We start from the raw sequence: 22646 nt of genomic DNA, 5'->3' as shown, positions 1-22646 counted from the left end.
TACTGTAGTTAGAAATGTAATATTGATTTATTCATTAATTTCATCAAAATATATTGTATCGTATTTGCATGGAAATTATTTCTTAGGACATGATTTTAAAAAAAAAGTAAAAACTTTGTATTTTTCATTGATTAAAATACAAAATACAGAATAACATTTTTTTCATGGATAAACATTCACCAAAACCTTGATTTGTACCTTCTAAAATTAGTCTTGTAATGTTATGCTACTTAATACTTTAACTACATTTTAGCAGCCAATATTGTACTTTATACTTTACTACATCCTTTGGGCCCTTTAGTTGGTTACTTTATAGATTCAGAATATTAGATACAACAAAATATAAATCAACTAACAATAAAAGATTAATATTTTTGAAGATAATAAAACATGAATAACACAGGTATATGAATAAAGTTACAGTGCAGTGTAAGATGTGAGTAGTTCAATTAAAAGCAGCGGCAAAAAGAAAAGTCTTAAGCCTGGATTTAAAAGTAGTGAGAGTTGCAGCGGACCGGCAGGTATCTGGTAGTTTGTTCCAGATATTTGGCAATATCCCTAACCAAATTCTCACATTCCTCTACCCCTAGAACACCTGTTTTAAGACTTCCCTCATGAATCTTTGGCCTTTAACCACTTTTCTTTACTTTTAACTTTTGTTATTTTAACTATATGTTAATGTGAATAATTGTTCTACTTTTACTTAAATAAGATTTTGAATGCAGGACTTTTATTTGTACCAGAGTATTTTTACAATTTAGTGTTGCAACTTTTACTTGAGTACAAGATCTGAATACTTCTTCCACCACTGGTGATAACATTCTTGTTTCTTAGTTCTTGGTATTGCAGATATATTTCCATAAAGTGGTGTGCGTTTAAAGATCAGAACGTGGAGTAACAGATGGACATGGTTCCTTATCGTCGAAAGTGGCATTGAAAGCTTTTGCAACTGCAATGTTTTGAAAGCATATTGCTCCTCCACCTCTATTCTTCTGACTCTCATGCCTGTTCAAATCAGCAATGCAGGTCCATCCAATATTAGGAGCCACACACCACTTGGAGTGATCTTGAGTATCATTGTAGACCTTTCCATTGAGTTTAACCTCCTTTACATTGTACACATGATGCGGGATGCGTGTGCTGCAGTTAGACGGCAGCTGATTTGAGCCACCCTTTCCCCAGCCTTTCACGTACAGACTCTCCGGCATATGCTCCACAATAAGGCCAGAATAAAGATCTACAAAATAATTGAAACAAAACAAAATACAATTCTGTTATCAATTAATATTAAGAAATGTAAGAATGGCTCATGTGGTAAACACTTTTTGAACAAAAGTGTGTTATTACTGACTCCTAATTCACTTCTTTTAAACATTCACTTACTTTCATAATGCTGCTACTTTTATTCACCATATAAAAGTAATGTTTACTGATTTCATCTGATAATATCAACAAGTGCTTCCCTATTTTTTTTAATGTTAGTCTACTCATTTTATTTTAACATTCTTATAAATGCACAAAAAAAATCTTATCCTGAACACATTCAGACATGCATGACAAAACTAATCTGCAAACAAAATAAAAAAGCATTGACTCTAGCGAATGTAATGATCAACAGGCAAACAGTATTTCATTGTAAAGAGAAAAACAAATGTTTTCCTTATTTTGCTCTGATAAAAAAACCTTTTAGGTTCATCATCAACTTAACTTGACATTTTAACACTTGAATCCTGATTGAGTGCAAACTCTTACCATCATGAAAACGTGTGTATTTTGCAAAGCTGACGAAAAGTTTTCCTCCCAATGACGTCAGATTTTGCACATGAAAAAAGGGATCTTTTCTAGGGAAACCAGTCTTCAGTGCAACTTCTTGCAGATCCCAGTGAAAGGTTTTCGGGATGAAATGGTCATATGCATTGGGATGAATGTACTTGAGCTGCAATCCTACAAATTCAAATTAGTAAAATGTTTAGCACATGTATTCCTTAAAATATGTTTTATAACAAGTCAGAAATGTAACAGTATCCCACCTATTTTTTCAAATCTACCATAGGAGTAAGTCACGCACAAAAATGTCTGACCATTAACGTTTCCACTTGTTGGCCAGAAGCTTTTATTTTGATATGTTGGAAATTTTGGTGTAGAGTGTGAGAGCCAGACTCCTGTTGCTCTGTCCAACATCACAACACCTTAAGGAAGTAAAACAGAGGAGCAAAAACAGAGCTTTGTCACATTATAATATTTTTCTGTATCTTGAACCACAATGAAGTGGAAGATTGTTGCACTCACCTTTACTGTGTCCATATGATGAAGAAGGTTTAGCTGTTTTTTCTGGTTGATCATTATATAAAATGTATCCAAAACCTTCAGTCTACAACAAAATATATGAGACTGCATCAGTTTGCAAATTAAACACTACTGTGAAAAAGAGACAGACGTCTGCATATACTGAACCTTTCTGACGTAGTAGTCCAAAAGAGGTTTCAGGGTGTTTCCCAGAGTGCCAGATGCCATTGGTACTCTCATCCATGTACAGATAGGACAAACCGTTACCGGAAGGCCCCAGGGGCAACTTGTACAGAATATACCTAATCATGCAGAGAAAATATATTCTATTACATTCTCGGCAGAAACAGAAAAATGTTGGATACTCTAAATTGCCACAACTCAAAAATGTCCACCAACCAGTCCACCTCGTTTCCTTCATCATTTCTGCATGTCACACGTGACTCTGACAGTTGAAAAACAATCCCAACAGTCAATAGCAACGCCATCATTGTTCTCTGAAACATTCAGACATATTTATGAGACCTGTTTTTTCAGATTAAAGTCACAGATAATTACCAAACGCTGGGCCTTAACATTTTGACAAATACTGGTTTATTCACACAAATGTTATTTAGCTTAACTTTGAATATAAGCATAAATATCCAGAGCTTTCAACCTTGTTCAAATTCATGTAGCGACCAAAAGCGTATGAAACAATTCCATATGCTGAACAAGTGTGACTTTAAATGTAACCTTGAATTAAGATTTCTTTGGTCAAAGTACTGTTCTTTTAAGGTAAAACTTTCACATGACAAATCTCTGAGCATGAAAGTCAGGGAGTCAGTAGGTGAATGCAACCTCAAAGCTTTGTTTTAGATATTTCAGTCCCTGGAGTTCTGAATACTATTCTTCAAAGTGCAGTTCTGAGGATGGTGGTGGAAATGTGTAGTACATACAAATTAATAATTTATTTAAAATGTGCTATTTATATACAGGTTGCAACTACAGCAACACCATTGTGGGTGACAATATATAGTAGTATAATTCATTTCAAGGTTCTTCCAACAATTTCAAATGTGGTTTTTGAGTAATGTTGCAAGCTTTAAGAGTTCTGTAAGAGTTTTGTTTTTTAACTATTCATTCATATTCATATTCATTTTCTGATACTTTACACTTCTGTCAGTATGCTAATATACAAAATATCATCCTATGTCTACTTTTATTAATTTAGAATCATTGTTTAACAAATTAACATTTTACTTACATATCCAGCCATCGTCAGCTCTCTTCTGTCAACTGTGCATCTGTTAATCAAAGCTGTTGTTATTATGAATTTACACCCACACCTCTAATTCATCACCTCCTACTTGTTCCTTATCCGGACACTTCATTCGAGATGATTCAATGATTAGTTGCCACGTTACACATTTTTTTATCCACCTGTTTTGATAGAAGTTCTACGCATATCCACATGTAACATATTTTGAAGATTCAAGACACAGTTCTGGGTATTTCCTTGAAAGAATATTCATTATGGAAATAATATAACATGGATGTTGAATTTGAAGCTGGAATTTAGCAGGAACTAAACGCACAAACATGTACACAAAAACAAGCGTTTGTTCACTTTGCCTCTCCCAGATAAACCTGTTTTGTTCATAGTGTATACGAGCATTGTATCCTAGAGGAGGAAAAACAGCAACATTATATTCGATTTTTTATATGTTTGATGATAACACACTTTGTTGTTTCGATGGTACTGCCTGCCTTTTAAGGCCATTGGCTGATTTAGTTTTACATACAAATGTATGACTTTAAATCCCCCATTGATGTACATTTCCCCTCTGTGGGACATTAAAGGTATTCTGATTCCGATCAGTTACACAAGATACAATACCTTCAGGGACTAGAGTTTTATGAGAATCACATGGAGTGTGAAAGTGTCTGAGACTGTGAAGGAGAACCAAATAAAGAACTGAACCATCCTTAATATGAACACATACTTACTGTGTTTGAATTGAAAGTGTTTTTCATGTCAGCGATATTAACTGAACACTTGCCCTAAAGCACAGTATGACTAGGGGTTGAGAAATATCCATCAGCAAAACCAAGTAGCAGATGTACAGAAAATCCAAAACTGAGAAGCAGCTGGGATTAAAATTATGATTTCATATTGCTACCAGTGTAATATTTTCTACAATCAGGAAAGGTGTAAAAATAAAAAAGGGCAGTATTTTTCTTTGTGATAAGAATGTGACACGTTTTCAGAAAACCCTGGAAATAAATGGACAGGTATTAAAAACATGAAATATTATGAACCCAGTAACAAAATGTCTTTGTCCTACTACACATAATGATTCTACCAGTCCACAAGGTGACACTGTTTACCCAAAACTATTGATATTTGGAAGTTATTCACTAAGTGCCTCTTCCTGACAGCTACCCACAGTGATGGCAAAAGCAGTCTTGTTCACCTTCACCATATGGGTAAAATAAAACTAATAATTGTTTTTATTCTTTTTTTTCCAAGAATCCACCAACTTACACTTTATTCTGATACACATACAACTACAGTTTGATTTGCAACTGACGACTGTGCAAGTCCAATGCAGAAGTGTGGGGGTTGAGGGTCTTACTTAAGATAGAGCCAGGGGCGGACTGGGAGGAAAAAGTGGCCTGGGGATTAATTGACAGACGGGCCCACTTAATGCGCAGCATGTATCGGCCGGCCGGCGACGAAAATATGTTTCTTAACAAAAAACCCTATGCATGTAATGTTATTTCAGACCATTATTCATATAGTAATCACATTACCTGAGCCCTTGAGTTGCCTAGAGCAAAATAGCATATATTTAGTGATTTTAATGTTAACAGATCATTGATGCAATAACATTTGGACCCAATTTGCCTGACTTGACACATGGAATAAAACATGGGCGTGGGAAGCATCCTCAATGTGGGTGAGACAATTTAACAGGGTGTGGGCAGGTGGTGGACCTCACCTCCTCTAGGGGGGTCCGGGGGCATGCAAGATTTTTTTTAAATGTTGCAGTTAAATGCATCAATCTGGTGCACTTTGAGAGCAAAATTAGGGACTAAATCTATGGATACATCTCTCAACACCCATATGAAACAGAACTGTAAACAGATTTACTTTTTCTTTCAACATTTATTTGAACAGCAAGTGGAGGCAAAAGGGACTGCACCAAAAAACAATCAACCTGCTAGCTCACTAGCCTAAACTCAGTAACAGAATGTGGGCAACACGTTCTTCTCCACAGCCGCGCGACCTCTGAGTCAGACGTCACTTCCCCCTTTTCTATCCCACGGGTACAGCCACTCCCCCTGAACCCCCCCTCCCTGCCAACCCCCCCTCCCCTATGCAAGCCCCTTCCTCTGAACCCAGGGCTCGCTACAATACTGTATACACAAACTATACAAAAACGCATTTACGCTTTGGAGCTTGTTTATCCATCTGTAAGCAACTGCCAGCTAGGTCTCTCAGTCACTCACTCATGATCGTTCACTGCGCAGTGAACAGCTGCTACGGGCCTGATGTGTGAAAAGTGAAACTATCTGATAGATAGAACATAGGTAGCCTATCAAAACAGCCCAGCCCAGCCCAGTGGGGAGTGGCCGGAACACTGACAAATGTGGACCGGAAGGATTTAGGTAAAGAAAAACAAATAGATTTTTTTGGGCCTTCCGGCCCACGCACAGCACCGGCCCACCGGGAACACTCCCGGTATTCCCAATGGCCAGTCCGCCCCTGGATAGAGCATGAGGTGGGAATAAGGGAGATGCATTATTCAAAGGGGATGACCCATTTCCTAATCTTTGTCCCTTTTCTTTAAAGCTTGCCATTTTTAGAAACATCAGTAATTCATTTAGATTGTAAAGGAAAACACATAAAAGCACTTTCTTTATTGCATCTTGAGTGATTTAACATAGTCACACGATAAGCCCTCATTGTCAGGGAATTAACCAAGACTTGACCTGTTGCTATCATTCTCAAACCACATTCAGGTAAAGACTACATCTAATTGGTGTTAGAATACAGAAACACAAGTCAAACAACTTAATGGGTATTCTGAAATTGATTTGGAATTGGACAACTGCATTTTCTGTTGCTTGCATGTCAGTTGTTTTAACAGTAACACGATTAAACCCATGCGGTGTCAGAATAATCTAGTCCTAATCATCCTATCTTTCTCTCTCAATCAACAGCCCAAGTACCAGTCCACCACCTGTCTGAAGGCCTTGTAAATGAGGGGGTTGAAAGTGCAGACTAGCCCCCCACCTCGCGAAAGCTGAGTCTTCTCCCTGTTCAGATCCCCCAGGCAGGTCAGCTGGTCTTCATAGGCCTGCGACACGCACCACTTTGAGTGGTCGTAGTGGGAATGGAACAGGACTGGCCCAGGAAGCTGAATCCTCTTGATGTTCATGACGTGTTTCGGCAGGGAGCAGTTGGAGGGCAGCTCATGAAGTGATCTCTGCCAGGACTCCACCAGTAGGTCGGCACCCAGAGCCTGAGCCACCCACCCCGTGTAGATGTCTAAAGGATTGCCAATGAAGGGGTTAGTTCAGCTGCATTATGATAGAAAATGACATTAATTAAAAGGTGAGATTGTGTATTATTATGCCCTATGATAGGTTAAATAGTTAAGGATGTATTTGATGTCACTTTATGGAGTAAATCTATTCAACTTTTGGATAAAAATGGAAATATTAAAGGTCCCATGTCATGGCCATTTCTACTGATCATAATTCCATTGTTGAGGTCTACTTGAATAGATTTATATTGTGCAATTTTCCAAACTCACATTGGTTTCTCATACAGCATCTCTGTATAGTATGTGTATTCACACTGTCCTAAACGGCTTGTTGGAGCTCCTGCCCCCCCCCCCCCCCCCCCCAGCCTCCCTGTGAGCCCACTGTGCTCTGATTGGTCAGCTCGCCCACTCTGTTCTGACGAGTCTACCACTGTTACAGCGGAACATCAGTGATTATTTGTTACAATGGCGTTTTTTAGCAACCAGAAAATGACACCAGTAAGGACTAACAGATGAGAATGCTGCATGGGGTCTGGGTGCCATGTTGGCGGGACGTTGCGCGGCTCGCTGCTGCGAGGACCAGACAGTGTGAGCTGGGTTCATTTCCTGCTTGCTGCGTGGGATCTGTGAGACAGCGAGACATCGCGAATGGACGCGGGAAGGGGGGTGGGGGGGGGGGGGTAATAACCGAAAAAGCATGACATGGGACCTTTAAGATAAGATGTGTGATTTTGCTGTGAGGGCGGAGATTTATATTTTAAATGAGCTCTGTGAAGTTCAACTGAAGAAAATATTACCCTTATGCCCGGGGCATGTAATGTTGACATATTATTTGAGGAAAAAAACAAGGCCTTTAAAAATCATCTGAAAGGATAAGTGACTGCTCACAACTGTGCACACACTTTAAAATGTAAAGAGCGTCACATGCTGAAAACGTTGAGGGAGCCGAGAGAACTTTTGGAGGCCTGGGTGCGGTGTGCTCATTCGCTTCATGGGTCTGAGATCATAGTGTGTCTGCAACTGATAATGAGGGACTGCGGCAGACAAGCAAAATGTGCAAACAAAAGAGTAGCAGATAGAGGTTTTTTGTCAAATAAATGTTCCAAAAGACCAAAAACTGCACTTTTGTTGGAATGAATGATGATGAGTGATATCTTACCATCAACAAAGTGTTCAGATTTGACAAAACTGACAAACTGTTCTCCTTTGATAGAGCTAAGATGCTCCACATTTCTATCCGAGGCCAATCTGGGTTTGGAGCCCTCACATAACTGGGCCAACTGCGACAGGTCGGGGGTGAATGCAGCCGGCACGGAGCAGTTATAGAAACGTGGGTAAAGGTACACGATCTGCTTCGCTGGAGAAAGGAGAAAGGAAACAAATGAGAGATGCTGTGTGTTAAAACTAAAGAGTGCACTGTTGGATGGTTCTGTACTATGGACATTATGTATTGAAAACAAAAGAAAATAAATCAGATTCTTGTATGTTTTATCTTATGGGGATTCAATTAAGAATTGTTCTGCTGATATACCATTACCAACTTTAATAAACACTGCTTATACCGAACAGTGTCTACACTTTCTGATAAATAGATGCATTTTAGTGAGAGCACAGCTACATACATGTCTTTCTTTCATTTGTGCTTTAATGTATTTACGTATTTGTTAAATGCTACATGTCCGGATTTTTCCTTACCAATCTTAAATGAAACTTCAGGGGTTGAACATTTAAGTGAGACTATTCTCAAAGGTGGATTTCCTTTAAAGTGCTGCTGGCTATTAAAATGTGTCTTCAGCTGCTAAAACGTTAACTTATTGACTTATGTCCAAGACAGACTAAATACGATACATGACAAAGGACAACACTGGAGACATTAATTGACAACATAACAGTTTATTTTTGTTTTACCATTTTAAAACTTATGCTATGACTACTAAAACTATAAAAAAATATGAATAATTAAATTACATTGTTGAAAAATGTATTCCATATCCGTCATTAAATAATCAGCTTCTTTCCTTTAACTATTTTAAGTTTAACTATTGGATTAACAATGTATCTTACTTCATATATTGGACAGCCAACTGGATAATGCATTTTTTTTTTCATTATCCAGGGATTTTTTAGAATAAAGTAGACCGCCAAAGATCATAGACAAATACTTTGGAGGTTCTGTTGGAGACACATCTAAAGCACTAGCGTAATGCCTGGTCACTGTGTAAATGTTTTCTTTTGTTGAGCAAATAGAGACTTTTGTAAGCTGAAGTCTGGGATGTGTGCAGAGCGGGAGTAAAGCCCTGTTACTTCATGAGCGTTCACTCACCTATACTGAGGAACTGGTCATAGCCGTAAGTCACGCAGAGAGCAGTCTGGCCGTTGACTTTTCCTGAGGAGGGGTAAAGGTAGCCTCTCTCAGGGAACGAGGGGAAATGGGGAATGCTGTGCGAAAGCCAAAAACCTTGAGAATGGTCAAAGAGCAGTACTCCTGCAAAATGCACACAAGTACAACATGTACACATACATGTAAGACATTTCCATCAAGGTCAATGTCAGTGCAGTCGATAACCCAGAGTCAACAGCAGTTATGAGACGGTTGCTCTTTGCCCGTTTCCTCCCCCTGACACCAAAAAACCCTATTTAACTTTTTTGTAAAATCTTAGCATTGCAAAGTTTTAAAGCAGCCTGTAAGTAAACCCATCATTAATTATAATAGACACAAAAAATCAAGGCAAGAAAAAACAAAGATGAATTATGGTAGTGCACTGTACCTTTAGTGTGTCCGTATCCTTTCATGTAATCCAGGATTGGCGGTCCATCATTGTAGAGTGCATACACTGAACTGTTGGACTGGGGAAATGCATACAGTATTTGTCAAGAAAAACACTTCTGATTATTTAGTTTCTTTGTTATTTTCTGTAAACAGTATCTGTTTATTTCCTGAAGAAATTGTTTGACGTATGGGAAACATTATATGCTTTCTCAACTAAAGTTATAGAGGAACATTTCCAGATTTTCGGAAAATAAGGCATCAGTCAGCAGGAGCATGTCTATTTTTTTATCTTCAAACTAATTAATTACTCTTAGCCCCACATGGGAGAAGTTAGCCTTCAGGCCTTCTGGCAGAAAGCTTTCTGACCTTTTTCTAAACGTCACCAAGTACTTGTGTTGCCTAAACCTAAGGAGATTTCTGGCAGAAAGCCCTGAATTTAAAGAGGTAATGATCCACCACTGTCTGTCTGTTTTTTCTTTTGTCTCTCTAATTGTATGTAAGGGTATTGTTAGTTTCCAATATGTATTTTAACACAGACCAAGGAATAACAGTTTTTTTAGGAAACAGGGGGCTTATCTGAGCCAGCAAAGGATTAGCTTAGCATAGCATAAAGACAAGAGCTAACCAATTTCTGATACAGTCTCTACTTGATGACAAGTCTTCAGGAAGTTACTGCTCCTGGCCTAGAAATAGTTTGGCACATAACCCCCTGCAAAAACAACCACATGTTATTTTTCTGTCATTTGTTTTTATGTTCGGGTTAAACAAAAGCTGCAACTTATCAATGAGTGAGGTTCAAGGGTCTTAATTTGTGGATTGTTTTACCTTTGAACAAAGCCATGTAGTTATGTTCAGTCTTTATTCGAAAGTCAACCGTTTGCTGCCAGGGGAATTACTCTCCTCGTCTACAGTAACTGATGGCATGAAAGTGAATTGGCATAATTTCTCAAATGTCCAAAAAACAATGCTTTATCAAAGCATTTTTCATAGTTTATAATCAGTTATTTAAAATGTGTCTAGATTACTTTCCTGATGCCATAATTGATCTTTGAAATCTATAATGTGCAATTACTTACAAAAAATAACCGACATGAGGAAGGACTGAGTAATTTACTTCATCTGTCTGGGGAAGCTTGTTTAATTACCAACTTCAGCTCGGTTCCCCGTAGGGAAAGAAAAAAACTACTCAGCATGCTCTACTTTCCTACACACAGGAATGAGTGAATATCCCACTTGGAGAACAGGGACATGATCTCACCTTGTAGGCCTGTCCCGTGTAAAGCTGCTTCAGTGTGTTTCCTATGGCTCCTTGACTGGTGTTCACCATGTATTTACTCATCTGCCAGCTCCCTACTGAGGAGTCCAGGTACATGTAGTCCACCCCACTGCCAACCTCACCAATCTTATACCTGGGCAGTTTGTAGATGATAAACCTGCAGTGGAAAAAGAGAGAAATATACTTTTTAAAATAGCAAACAATTTAACATACGTTGAACAGTCACACAATTGCAAACCATAGGCCTACAGTATAACATATGTTTAGCTCCAAACTAGGTCTATAGAAGTAAGTAGGAAGCAAAGTACAAACCAAATCTGATTACTCCAAACAACTACATGGATTTTCAAGCAACCTGACTAACAAACTCTGCTGTAATGAATCATATCAACTCACCAATCAACTGGTTCATCAGCTTCATTTCTACAGGAAATGTCAGTACTACTCACTGTGCAACAGACACACAGGATAATGATCTGTAAGCGTGAACTGAGGCACGTGTCCATCATGAAGGCGAGGTGAACACAAAAGGGAATTAGAAATCTTTTGTGGTGTGCTTTATGATTGAGTAACTTTGAGAGTGAAGATACAGCTGCATATAGATGCAAAACAGGAAGTCACAAGATATGGTCACATGATGGGAAGGTTTTTTGGGGCTGTATTAAATAAAATAAAAGGTTTGGAGGCTTTAAATTGCCCTAATATGTGGGAATACCCGTTACACAGATTCCCCTTTTAAAGGGTTATTAAAACAGTTTATCCTTTTTAAACAGTTATTCACATTTCAACTATTTCACCGGTTCCCACCTGGAAGATTCTCAATGCAACCACAGTGACCTTTTTTGTTTTGTTGCAATCGTATCGAATTTGAAACTTACTGAAATGGAAAACATCTGGTCCAAATGTTTCCTTTACCTTGTAATAAAGAAGTGAAATACAAATCTTTTACTGACATTTGCATTCTGTTTTTCTGCCTGTAACTTTTGGCTGACATCAAACTAAATCAAACATGTTGCTGAAAATAAAAAATAAAAAACACAAGGAATAGACAAGACGTTTAAAAACTTTTAGAGATAAGTACTTTTTTGAAGGTTATACAGAAGACTACATTTAAACTAAACAAATAATATATATTCCTACTTCAATATGACCTATACTGTATGTGCAAGAACCGGAAAAAGGTTTTAAAAATCAGGGAACATAGTCACTTCCTCTAAAACAAACAAGCCCATTGACTTTGTGGCAGCATGTCCAGACCACAAAAAAATGGTGTCTTTCTTTGCATCTCTTTTCTCTCTCAATATAGTCTTTGGTCACAAGGGGGTTTAGTTTTTAGAGAAAGTGAATCAAACGTAAAAACACAACTGTTAAAGATAAATATATCCTTTTTGGTCCTCACACATGGGTGAGACACACCTGTACAGAAACTGTATTAGCAGAGCGTATCCAGAGTTTTACAAGTCATTATGTTCACATAAAAAGGGACATCTATTAATGTTATCTGGATTGATTTCTGTATATTTTAAGATATATCAATACCACTCTCTAAAAAGGTCCCATTAACAGTATAAAGTGTAAGTAATCAGTTTTACGTTAATAATAACATATTTGTAAAAAGAAAAGTGAAGGGAAAAATGTAGGCTAAGGCCATATGAATAAAACATATAATAAAGTAATATACATTTGTTGTAGACAGCAATTGGAAATTAATAAGTTCAATGTTAACAGGAATGTGGTAAATGTACGAGTGTGAATAAATAAATACATATATAAACAGAGGTCTAAACAGTAAGTAAAACAGTGAGTATGAAATGTAAAATGACAGCTTAGATGTAAAGTTAGGCACTCAGGAGATCAAGAGATCAAATAAGAACAACTTCTTAGGTTGCCAGGTGGTGAAAAAAAATCCTTGACTGGTTTGGACTGTTTGAACATTTACCTTTTGGAAAAGGTCAATTTTCAGAGAATCAATCAGAGGTCAGGGGTTCAATCCCAGTCAACATGTCGGAGTGTCCTTGGGCAAAAATCCTTACCACAAACTGCACCCGTAGGCATGTTTACAGTAGTGTGAGTCGCTTCGGATAAAAGTGTCAGCTAAATAACATGTAATTTAATAATAAAGTAATACATATCTTAAATATAAAAACTGCATATTGATGGTTTAAAATAAGGTGCCCAACCAATGATCATTTGTTAATGACTGAATAAGGCAGGCTTGATGTTTATCAAACTGAATTTGATACTTCTAAACCATTATAAATGGTATAAAGATTTAGTTTTTTTGGTGTCAAACTGATTTAACACAGAACATTTAGAAACCAAACATTTCTGAAAAATACAGTTTACTGTAAATGGTAAACAAGACAAACAGCCGAGTCATGTAAAAAGCCGCGTTATTAAAAGGATACACAAAGGCAAATAAATTAGATTAAATATGTATCCAAAGACAATACAATATGTGCAAATCATATTGATATTTTGTTTTTAACCATATTATGGAGCTTCCAAACCATCAGCCCAACCATTGGTTCATTTACAGCTAAACATGGTAGACAATCGAGTTATCTAACAAAATAGGCTTACTTATTTATTACGTATTTCAAAATCTGACAACCAGAAATTTGATCTACATATATGTAGTATTACAAATAACTCAACTAAATGCAAAAATGCTTTACACACTGATAGATGAAACCACAGTGAGTTTAGAATACAACACAACAAAAATGTCTGTATTTATTGATAAGAAATGTACTTGTGGTCTTCTCTGCAACTACACGTGTGTGTAATAAAGCAAGAGAGGGTGTGTTGGGTGTATACATCTGCATGCCAAAAATTTGAATTACAGACGTTGCAACGGGTAAGACGGGTTGAACATTACCTGACATGAAACTTTCAATAACAAAAAGAAAAGAGCAAAGGTGGCCCCGCCCTCTCTACAAAATCCTCCTCAATGGGTAGTGACACCTTTTGCTGGAAGAACAGAGGACAGACAGGCAGCAGGTGAAGGAAGGAAAGTTACCATGGCAGCGGCTTCAGATCAGGTAATCATTCATCATTTTTACAGAAATTAAAACAAAGAGATAAGAGGTGTTATACTCTATAAGAGGACACTTTAAATTATTCAGCTCTGGTTATCTCAGGTTTGGGGTGAATGACCATGGAGCGACTGTGGGACAAACCAGTGGACATGTCTCATACATATAAATAAAGTAAAGTCTAAATCACAAACTATTGGTCTAACCTGATGCTGTAAACAAAGAGTATATACATTTTTACAGCCTAAGGCATATTTAAGAATGTATTAATGCAACGCTGAATTAAATATAAGACCAAATTCACCCCACAAAAATTGAAGAAAGAATTGGCATTCATGACTGATAGTTAGGAAAAATTATTTATTGCAAAATGAACTATTTCATTATGTAGCTGTTTGCTAGCAGATACAAATAAAAACATTTAATATATGAGGCATGTCCTGATCTGCACCATGTTAATGCAAGAGGCATTTACAAAATTATTTAAAAAAAAGTTATTTTGCAGTTAGAAATTGCAATGTCTTTTGACGTATAAGCATTTTAAAAGACTTTGAAAATGTATTTGGTTAAGGAACTTTATTGCACATTAAAGTGTTATTTTTAGATTTATGAATTCAATACCTTTTTCTTTCTTTTTTTACTTTTTGAGAATCTGCAGAGACCCTGAGCTAAATCTTAATGTTGGTTAATATTGATTTATTTATTTTAAATGTGTCCCTTTGTGGATACCAGGTTGACACATGAGGCTGCTACATCTAAATGTGTCATTTCTGCTTCATCAAACACTATGTAAAAGTTAAAACTATGTATATTTTGTATTGTGTTATGAACATTACTACATGGCCGTTCCTATATGAAATCTAATTGCACAGGGATGTTAGCAAATGTGACACACTAGTAAATAAAACCCCCTGCAAACACTAATAATTAAACATGCAGTATGAATGGAAACCAAAGTTCTCTGTGTCTGCAGAATGTGGAGTTTGTGCGTACAGGCTACGGCAAGAACAAAGTGAAGGTGCTGGTGATCAGGAGACAGGGCAGCCATCACTACATCATCGAGCTGAAAGCTGACGTGGAGCTCACTCTCAAATCCCGCAAAGATTATCTAACTGGAGACAACTCAGACATCATCCCCACCGACACCATCAAAAACACCGTCCATGGCCTGGCTAAGCTCAAGGGGGTATGGTCCTCCTCCAGACCGTCCACTACACTCTTTCCACTTTCTACTCGTGTCACACTTCTATCACTCCATTAAAAACAACGTCTATCCGTTGTTAGTAACAAAGGGCGGTTGGGACCTGACTCTCCACTCTGTTGAATTGTTTACAAAAACAGTGTTGTTATCATCCCATTTCTCTGTCACTGTTAAGATGTAATTCTTATGAGATAGGAACACGGTTGAATTGTTGCCATACTTTTGACATACAAATCTAAACCCCTTACCTACCTACCTTGGCTATCTTTGTTTTTTGACAAGAAAAGTGAAAATAATCTTGGCAGTGTGCATTCATTTGGGTTGGGGAAAAAAAACCTTTTTTCACATTCAGGAGAAGACAAATATTTATGTATTTGTCAGGCAGTTTTAAACTGAACTAAATGCAGTGACACAAAAGTCTGGGGAGAAATTCAGCAGCCTTCATGTAAACAAACTGTTCTGTTACATATCCTTATTGCTCCTTTTAAAGGTTTATTTGTATATTCAGAAAGCATTTTTTTTAAACTAGGAGACTTCTACTAAAGTCACTATTTTACCTCACTATACTGCCAAAGTGAACCTTGTCCACCGTTGACGCAAACACACACTGATCAAATACAATCAAGGTTTAAAAAACCCTGATCTTCCTTTATGTTAAATATTTAGATATTTTTAGATGCTTTTACTTACAGCATGCTTGTTATGCTCCTCTGTTCAGGTTAAGACCATTGAGCAGTTTTCTCTGGATATCTGTCATCATTTCCTGACCTCCTTCAACCATGTGCTGAAGGCCAGAGTTCACATGGAGGAGGCTCCATGGAGACGGTTGGAAAAGGTAAAGCACAGGGTTCAGTGATCAGTTATAAGATATTTTACTTTTCATGAAGGGAAAAGCACAAGTGGAACCAATGACACTAAAGAACTAAAGTCTTTTTAACCTCAGAGCACACCAAGCATCACTGATGGATGATGGGAAATAATTGTTAATCCGTGGTCATTATAATCAGTTTCAGACATGCTTTTTGGGCATGACATATTGCCATGTGTTTCCATCATTTCTATTTTCTAAAGCAACACAATGAACACCTTAAATAATTTGAACATGATTTTCACCACGTTTGCCGTTGTTGTATGGTTTTTCAGAATGGGGTAGAGCATGCTCATGCATTCATCTTTAGCCCTGAAGCTTGTCGCTTCTGTGATGTTGAACAGAATCTCAATGGTAAGCACAACACCCACTTCACCTTATATAGTTAAAAAAATCCATTTCCTAGTTTTTTTGTGAGGGGCTTCATAAATCTCATGTGACTGAGTTTAAACTTCTAAAGATAAACCATCTTTGTACTTGCCTGGGCTAGGATCAGACGGTGTTATCTTGTCGCACCCTCGATGACTTTACTAGCTAAGAAGTACATGTGAAAAATGATTTGGAGTAATTGGATGCCATGGCCTGATCTGTGTCCAGTTTGAACTAAAGTCTATTTGGTTTAGATGTTTTGGAATTATTATAAACGGATGAGTTTTATGAGATTGGCATTGCTGCATATCACTGATGCTGATGAAGGGCTTCAGTCATATCCAAATGTTACCTGATGTTTATGATAACTGCATACTCACTGACTCTGTGCACAGGCATCCCGGTGGTACACAGCGGGGTGAAGAACATGACGCTGCTGAAAACCACCCAGTCTGGCTTTGAGGGTTTCCACAAAGACCGCTTCACTACTCTGCAAGAGACCAAGGACAGGTGTTTCTGCACCTCTGTCATGGCTAGGTGGCGCTACAGCAAGAGTCAGGATATCAACTTCGATGCTGCATGGTAATTATCTGTGAAGAGAGTTGTGTAGGACACAATTAGGCTTCAATTCACATCTTAGTTGCCTGTAACTTTATCTGTCAAAGAAGAAGAAAACAAATGTTATGAGATCTGAACACAAAATAAAAGGAAAATAAGAAATACTAAAAGTGAATGAATAATAATCTCCTAATGTAATGACTCACATCGCTGTCCTCATAGGAAGTGTGTAAAGGAGACGATCATTGAGAAGTTTGCTGGTCCTTATGATCTTGGAGAGTTCTCCCCCTCTGTGCAGAAGACCCTTTATGAAACACAGGTTCTGGTCCTGGATCGAATTCCTGAGGTAAGTACACATACTCAATTACAAGATTAATATCAAACCCCTAGGTATAATTTGTTTAAAGGTGACATATCATGCAAAATGCACTTTTGTACGTCTTTTATACATGAATATGTGTCCCCCGGTGTTCCAGGGAACTCACCAAGTGTCAGAAAACACAACCCAACGGATCTGATACAGACTGATCCAGATTTGAACCTTTTTAGGACGTCACAGAAGTGGCGCTACGGCTATTGGGCCAACTCCACCAATCAGGTGGAGACAGCCACAGACATTGCCGTTCGAAAGCGCTGGAGACGCTGTAGTACATATGCCAGGCCTGTAGATGGTGCTGTTCTCACAGAATCCGCCCATGCAAAGACAGTGTTAAATTGAGCGAAATGAGGAATGGCTAAAATGCATCTGTTTGGTATTTTGAAAAATAAAAAGTATAAATATGCCTTATATAGGTATGGTCCTACAGTATATTATTCAAATATAGCATGATAGGTCCACTTTAAGAAATAACAAAAGAATTAAGCAGGAATTTAACAGTACATGAACAATCCGTGTATCTACCGTCCAATTGTTTTTCTTTATTTAACACGTAAACGGAAGAGCGTTTGGGAGGCGTTTCTACTTTTTGATTTTTACCTTACTAAATGGTCTAATGGTCATTGGAGCGAAGGGCGGGGCGAAACTCACAAAAGTGATTTCAAAACAAAAGCGGGGATAATATTATAAACAAAGGGAAACAAGGTGAATTTAGCGATCACAACGAAAACGGCCAAGACACATATTGAGCCCAGAAAAGGGATGTTACTAAGGGCTGTAAATATAATAAGCCTCTGTCTAAAATGGACAACATTGTTAAGAGATTTAAACTATACAGCGATTCTGCACTGCGGTCACTCAGCCGCCTCTTGCGTTTGTTTTTTCAAATCAGCTGCTCTTCATTATTCCTGCTATATTTGACGAGTGATACAAATATGTTTTACCACAAGTTCTTAAGAAAACTGACACTGTTGGACTCGGTTCTTTTTGCTTGTGAGTAATCCTCTGTCAGAGTCCCCTCCATAGTAGGCTACATAATGCATGTTTTTCTGCTATCTTTGATGAATGATACAAATATAATTTTACCATAAGTTCTTAATGAAATTGATACTGTTTGACTTTGGATTAGTTTGCCTACTACTTACAATACATTGAAGTACTTTTACTGTGTATTTTTTGAGAAATACTCTGTCAGGGTCCCCAGCTGAAAACAAAATCAAGCCACTTCTGCTAAGTTTGAAGAGGGGATTCTTTTTTGTCATTAGTTATTCGTGAGATTGATCCTGTTGGACTCAGTACTAGTGAAACTACCCCCACAAGTAGGCTACTATGAAGTACTTACTGTGTACTTTTCCAGTACTCCTCTGTCAATGACCTCCTGAGCTGCTATTTTGAATAAACGTTAAAAAAAAAAACCTTTCTTCATGAGACTTATATTGTTGGACAGAGTATTTTAAAAGGATGGTAGACTTGATATCAGCAATATTTCCAGTCAGTACTCCGGCAGCAGCATTTTTACCCCTTGGAAAGTCTATAGTCTGGCCTGGATAGCTGGTCTATCCTTCAGCACACTGACATGCTCTGTCACTCTTGTTGGCCTCTTATGATGCTGCTGTCTTTTAAAATATGATTATTTCTCTGCTCCTATTTCATTCCTCGCAGATTCTTCCATCAGTCCCAGTCATGGCATGTCAGTCAGTAGAGCTTTGAAAAATGTGTCCAATTCAACAAAATGTTTTTTTGTGAGTGAAGGCCAGAGCTAAATTATAGATTGTTTGATTGTGTAATTACAAGCTGAGAGAAAATAAATCCACATCCTCCTATGAAACATATTTTATTTCCTTTTTCAGGTTATACTTACTTACTCGCATTAGAACATTTGCATGTTGAACTACATGATATCTTCCCCAGCCTCAAGGAAATACAATAAAATAAATGGATTCATAATTTAAAAAAATTGATACAAATGTATTAATAATGTTGTGTGCAAACATTTCAAATTTAAATATAAAATGAAAAATAAGTTTACTTTTGAAATAATTTCTCACAAAACCCTTTCTAAATTATAGTGATATAGTATAGTAAATTAAAAGTGTTGGTCAATATACGTTTTTCTGCCTAAAATAGTTGCAATTGAACGTAAATATCAAACGCCACATGCATGGCAATTAACCCATTTTTGCCCGCTATTTAAACTGACTTTGGTTAGTTAATACAAATATTGATATTATATATATATACATACATATATAATTGATGCAGTCTTTCTGAGCACTTTTTTTTTTAAATACTGGAAATGAAGAATATTTTAAATGTTCTGCACAGACAGTGCCTTAACTTACAGCAGTTGAAAAGATTTTTGAAAGGATACATTCTTCATGGGCTTCAATGGCTCTAGTAAAGGGTGTTTTATGGTTGCTTGTATTATCCTCAGATAGTGGTTTGTTTAAATAACTACTGACATTTTAATAAATATTGCAAAAAAGGGCTCCAAAAAAGGCATATACCTGGCCGGCTTAACCAGTGTGTAATTCTTCAAGCACCACAAGATTCATAGTTTATAAAGTACAATTCTGGGCCATTGATTGTGTCATTTCTCCAAACACATACAGTAAAAATGCCTGTTTTGAAGCCTTCAAATGGTACAGGAAATTGACTTTACATTGTATTATACTTAAAGACAGGGCTATTCAGTTAAGAGAAGAGAAAAAAGAAAGCAAATTGTTTTAATGGGTGATGTAATATTAATGACAGACATAATATGAGGTCCTTGGCACTCAGTCTAGAGGGTTCATTTTGTGATCATGGGGGGGCATCACCCTTACAGCATCAGGACAATATCATATGGAGTCAGACACTGGAAGTATGCTGGAGGCGTTGACTGGGCCTGATGGAAGGATGAGGCTGATGAGACTGAAGAATCTGCGAGGTACAAACTAGCGGCGGAGGAATAATTATATATTAAAAGACAGCAGCATCATAAGAGGGCAACAAGAGTGACAGAGTGTGTCAGTGTGCAGTCTACCATCCTCTTAAAATACTCTGTCCAGCAATATCAGTCTCATAAAGAAAGGTTTTTTAACGCTTATTCAAAATAGCAGAGAAACATGCATTCTTTTTCTCAGGATCAATCTCACGAAGAACTAATGGCAACAAAAAAGAATTCCCTCTTCAAACTTAGCAGAAGTGGCTTGATTTTGTTCTCAGCAGGGGACTCTGACAGAGTATTTCTCAAAAAATACACAGTAAAAGTACTTCAATGTATTGTAAGTAGTAGGCTAACTAATCCAAAGTCAAACAGTATAAATTTCATTAAGAACTAATGGTAAAATTATATGTTTATCATTCATCAAAGATAGCAGAAAAACATGCATTATGGAGGGGACTCTGACAGAGGATTACTCACAAAGTACACAGTAAAAGTACTTCATTGTATTTGTGGTAGAAGTCAAACTAGAACCGAGTACAAAAACAGTCAGTTTCCTTAAGAACTTGTGGTAACAAATATTTGTATCACTCGTCAAATATAGCAGGAAAAATAAAGAGCGGCTGATTTGAAAAAGCAAACTCGAGAGACGGCTGAGTGACCGCAGTGCAGAACCGCTGTATAGTTTACATCTCTTAACAATGTTGTCTATTTTAGACAGAGGCTTATTATATTTACAGCCCTTAATAACATTCATTTTCTGGGCTCAATATATGTCTTAGCCGTTTTCGTTGTGATCGCTAAATTCCCCTTGTTTATAATAATCACCGTTCCTTCAGCAGGATACTGTAGTGATTCAAAGTGTGATTTTAGCAAACGAGTGCTTTTGTTTTGAAATCACTTCCGTGAGTTTCGCCCCGCCCCTCGCTCCAGTAAGGTAAAAAGCAAAAAGCAAAAACGCCTCTCAGACGCTCTTCCGTTCACGTGTTTAATAAAGAAAAACAATTGGACGGTAGATACACGGATTATGAACATACCAAATTGTCCGCAATACTCATTTAAAAAGAAAAATGGGCTTCGACTCCTTTTAAACTAAAACATATAATCCAAGGACTTTCAAAGCCCAATAATCACATTCGAGGCCTCAACATGGAAAAGTTTGAGAAAGGTTATTTTGCGACCAGAGTTTCTCGACACAGGTGGTGCATAAGACAATAACTCCAATAAGTGGGTTAAACATTCCTGATTACTTTTGCACACAACATCAGTGACTGTATGGTACACATTCTGTATCATGCATCTACAACAGATAAAGGAATGCATAGTTTAAGCACTTACATTTGTAGATTTGTTTAACATCCAATAAAACAATGTTGAGTTCAATATTATGCCACATGCCCAACAAGCTCATTCAGACAAACTCATGCTGTAAGTGTTCTGTCTTTTAGGTTGATGAAATAGAGATGGTCATGCCCAACCAGCATTACATCACCATAGACATGACGAAAATGGGGATCAACAACAAAGATGAAGTAAGCTCTGTTATACAAAAATATGTTTTAAGCTGAGTTGTTTACTAGTTTTTTTATTATTTACTATTACTTACTGTAATGCTTTTCCCCTCACAGGTTCTTCTTGCCTTGGATAACCCTTCAGGCAGCATCACAGGGACGGTCCGTAGGAAACAGAAAGCCAAGCTGTGAAGGCACCTATAAACCAGGAAATGCTACTGCTCTGATCTACGTATCAATCTAAATAAGCTACTTGATCAAATAATAGTAAAGTCCTGACAACAAAATATTAACTACAACTCAAGATATCCGAACATGATTCTGGCTTTATCTGTAAGTAAATATAATGAAATAAATGACTTTACTAATATTGTTCTTTTGTGAGAAAAGAGCACCATTTATTGCAAATCTTTGATTCAGATGGTCAATCTCCAGTGTTATGTTATACATGTTCATTGGTCATACACAATTTAAACAGCTGTCTATTTGACAATACTGAAAGCACCACAGGTGGGAACATAAAAATTCTATAAACACATACATTTTTTTTTTATAAACAGCCACGAGCCTAGATATGTAGGTGTGCAGGAACAGGGCCTTTAATAAACTTGTGTCTGGGGAAAAAATGTTTTCACTGTGACATGCTAAGGACGTTTTAGTGACTCAGCTGCAGAGATTAGAGCATAAAAAGTGATTTAGGGCAAAACGGATATTCCAGAATGATTTTCTGCAAGTATCAAAGGGTTCGGGTACGACAACATACACAGTTTTCAACTATATATATCTTATATACAAATACTTGTTTTTATAAACCGCCGTATAAACCTCACTTTGCACATACAGTACCAGTCAAAAGTCACAACTATAAAAGAACCTATATGGAATTATCTAGTTACCAAAAAAGTGTTCAAAAAAAAATCCAGAATATGATT

At 37.2% G+C, this 22646-nt stretch overlaps 3 protein-coding genes across 3 annotated transcripts; 1 reads left to right on the top strand and 2 right to left on the bottom strand.

Moving 5' to 3' along the window:
* LOC307030358 (deoxyribonuclease-2-beta-like) lies at nt 1-3720 on the bottom strand. The gene is given in 8 exon segments (XM_079666722.1): nt 1-1237; nt 1753-1944; nt 2031-2189; nt 2290-2371; nt 2455-2509; nt 2511-2588; nt 2686-2783; nt 3533-3720. Coding segments are annotated over 8 exon segments (1038 nt in total). The 5' UTR covers nt 3545-3720; the 3' UTR covers nt 1-875.
* Nucleotides 3721-6177: 2457 nt separating this feature from the next.
* On the bottom strand, nt 6178-11837 carry dnase2b (deoxyribonuclease II beta). Its single transcript, XM_079655581.1, has 6 exons — nt 11264-11837; nt 10850-11024; nt 9590-9668; nt 9145-9306; nt 7981-8178; nt 6178-6823 (listed from the first exon to the last, which is right to left on the bottom strand). Exons 1-6 carry the CDS (start codon nt 11374-11376, stop codon nt 6489-6491), a joined length of 1062 nt encoding a protein of 353 aa, XP_079511707.1. The 5' UTR covers nt 11377-11837; the 3' UTR covers nt 6178-6488.
* Nucleotides 11838-13753: 1916 nt separating this feature from the next.
* uox (urate oxidase) lies at nt 13754-22087 on the top strand. The gene is made up of 8 exons (XM_079679999.1): nt 13754-13911; nt 14879-15091; nt 15825-15941; nt 16250-16328; nt 16739-16925; nt 17124-17247; nt 21652-21735; nt 21832-22087. The coding sequence occupies exons 1-8, from the start codon at nt 13891-13893 to the stop codon at nt 21904-21906; spliced, it is 900 nt and encodes a 299-aa protein (XP_079536125.1). The 5' UTR covers nt 13754-13890; the 3' UTR covers nt 21907-22087.
* Nucleotides 22088-22646: the final 559 nt, after the last annotated feature.

The sequence above is a fragment of the Notothenia rossii genome (assembly GCF_949606895.1).
Source record: "Notothenia rossii genome assembly, chromosome: 1".
NCBI classification, from domain to species: Eukaryota; Metazoa; Chordata; class Actinopteri; order Perciformes; family Nototheniidae; genus Notothenia; species Notothenia rossii.
The sequence above is the reverse complement of the archived record's forward strand: the minus strand, read 5'-3'. Positions and strand labels throughout refer to the sequence as shown.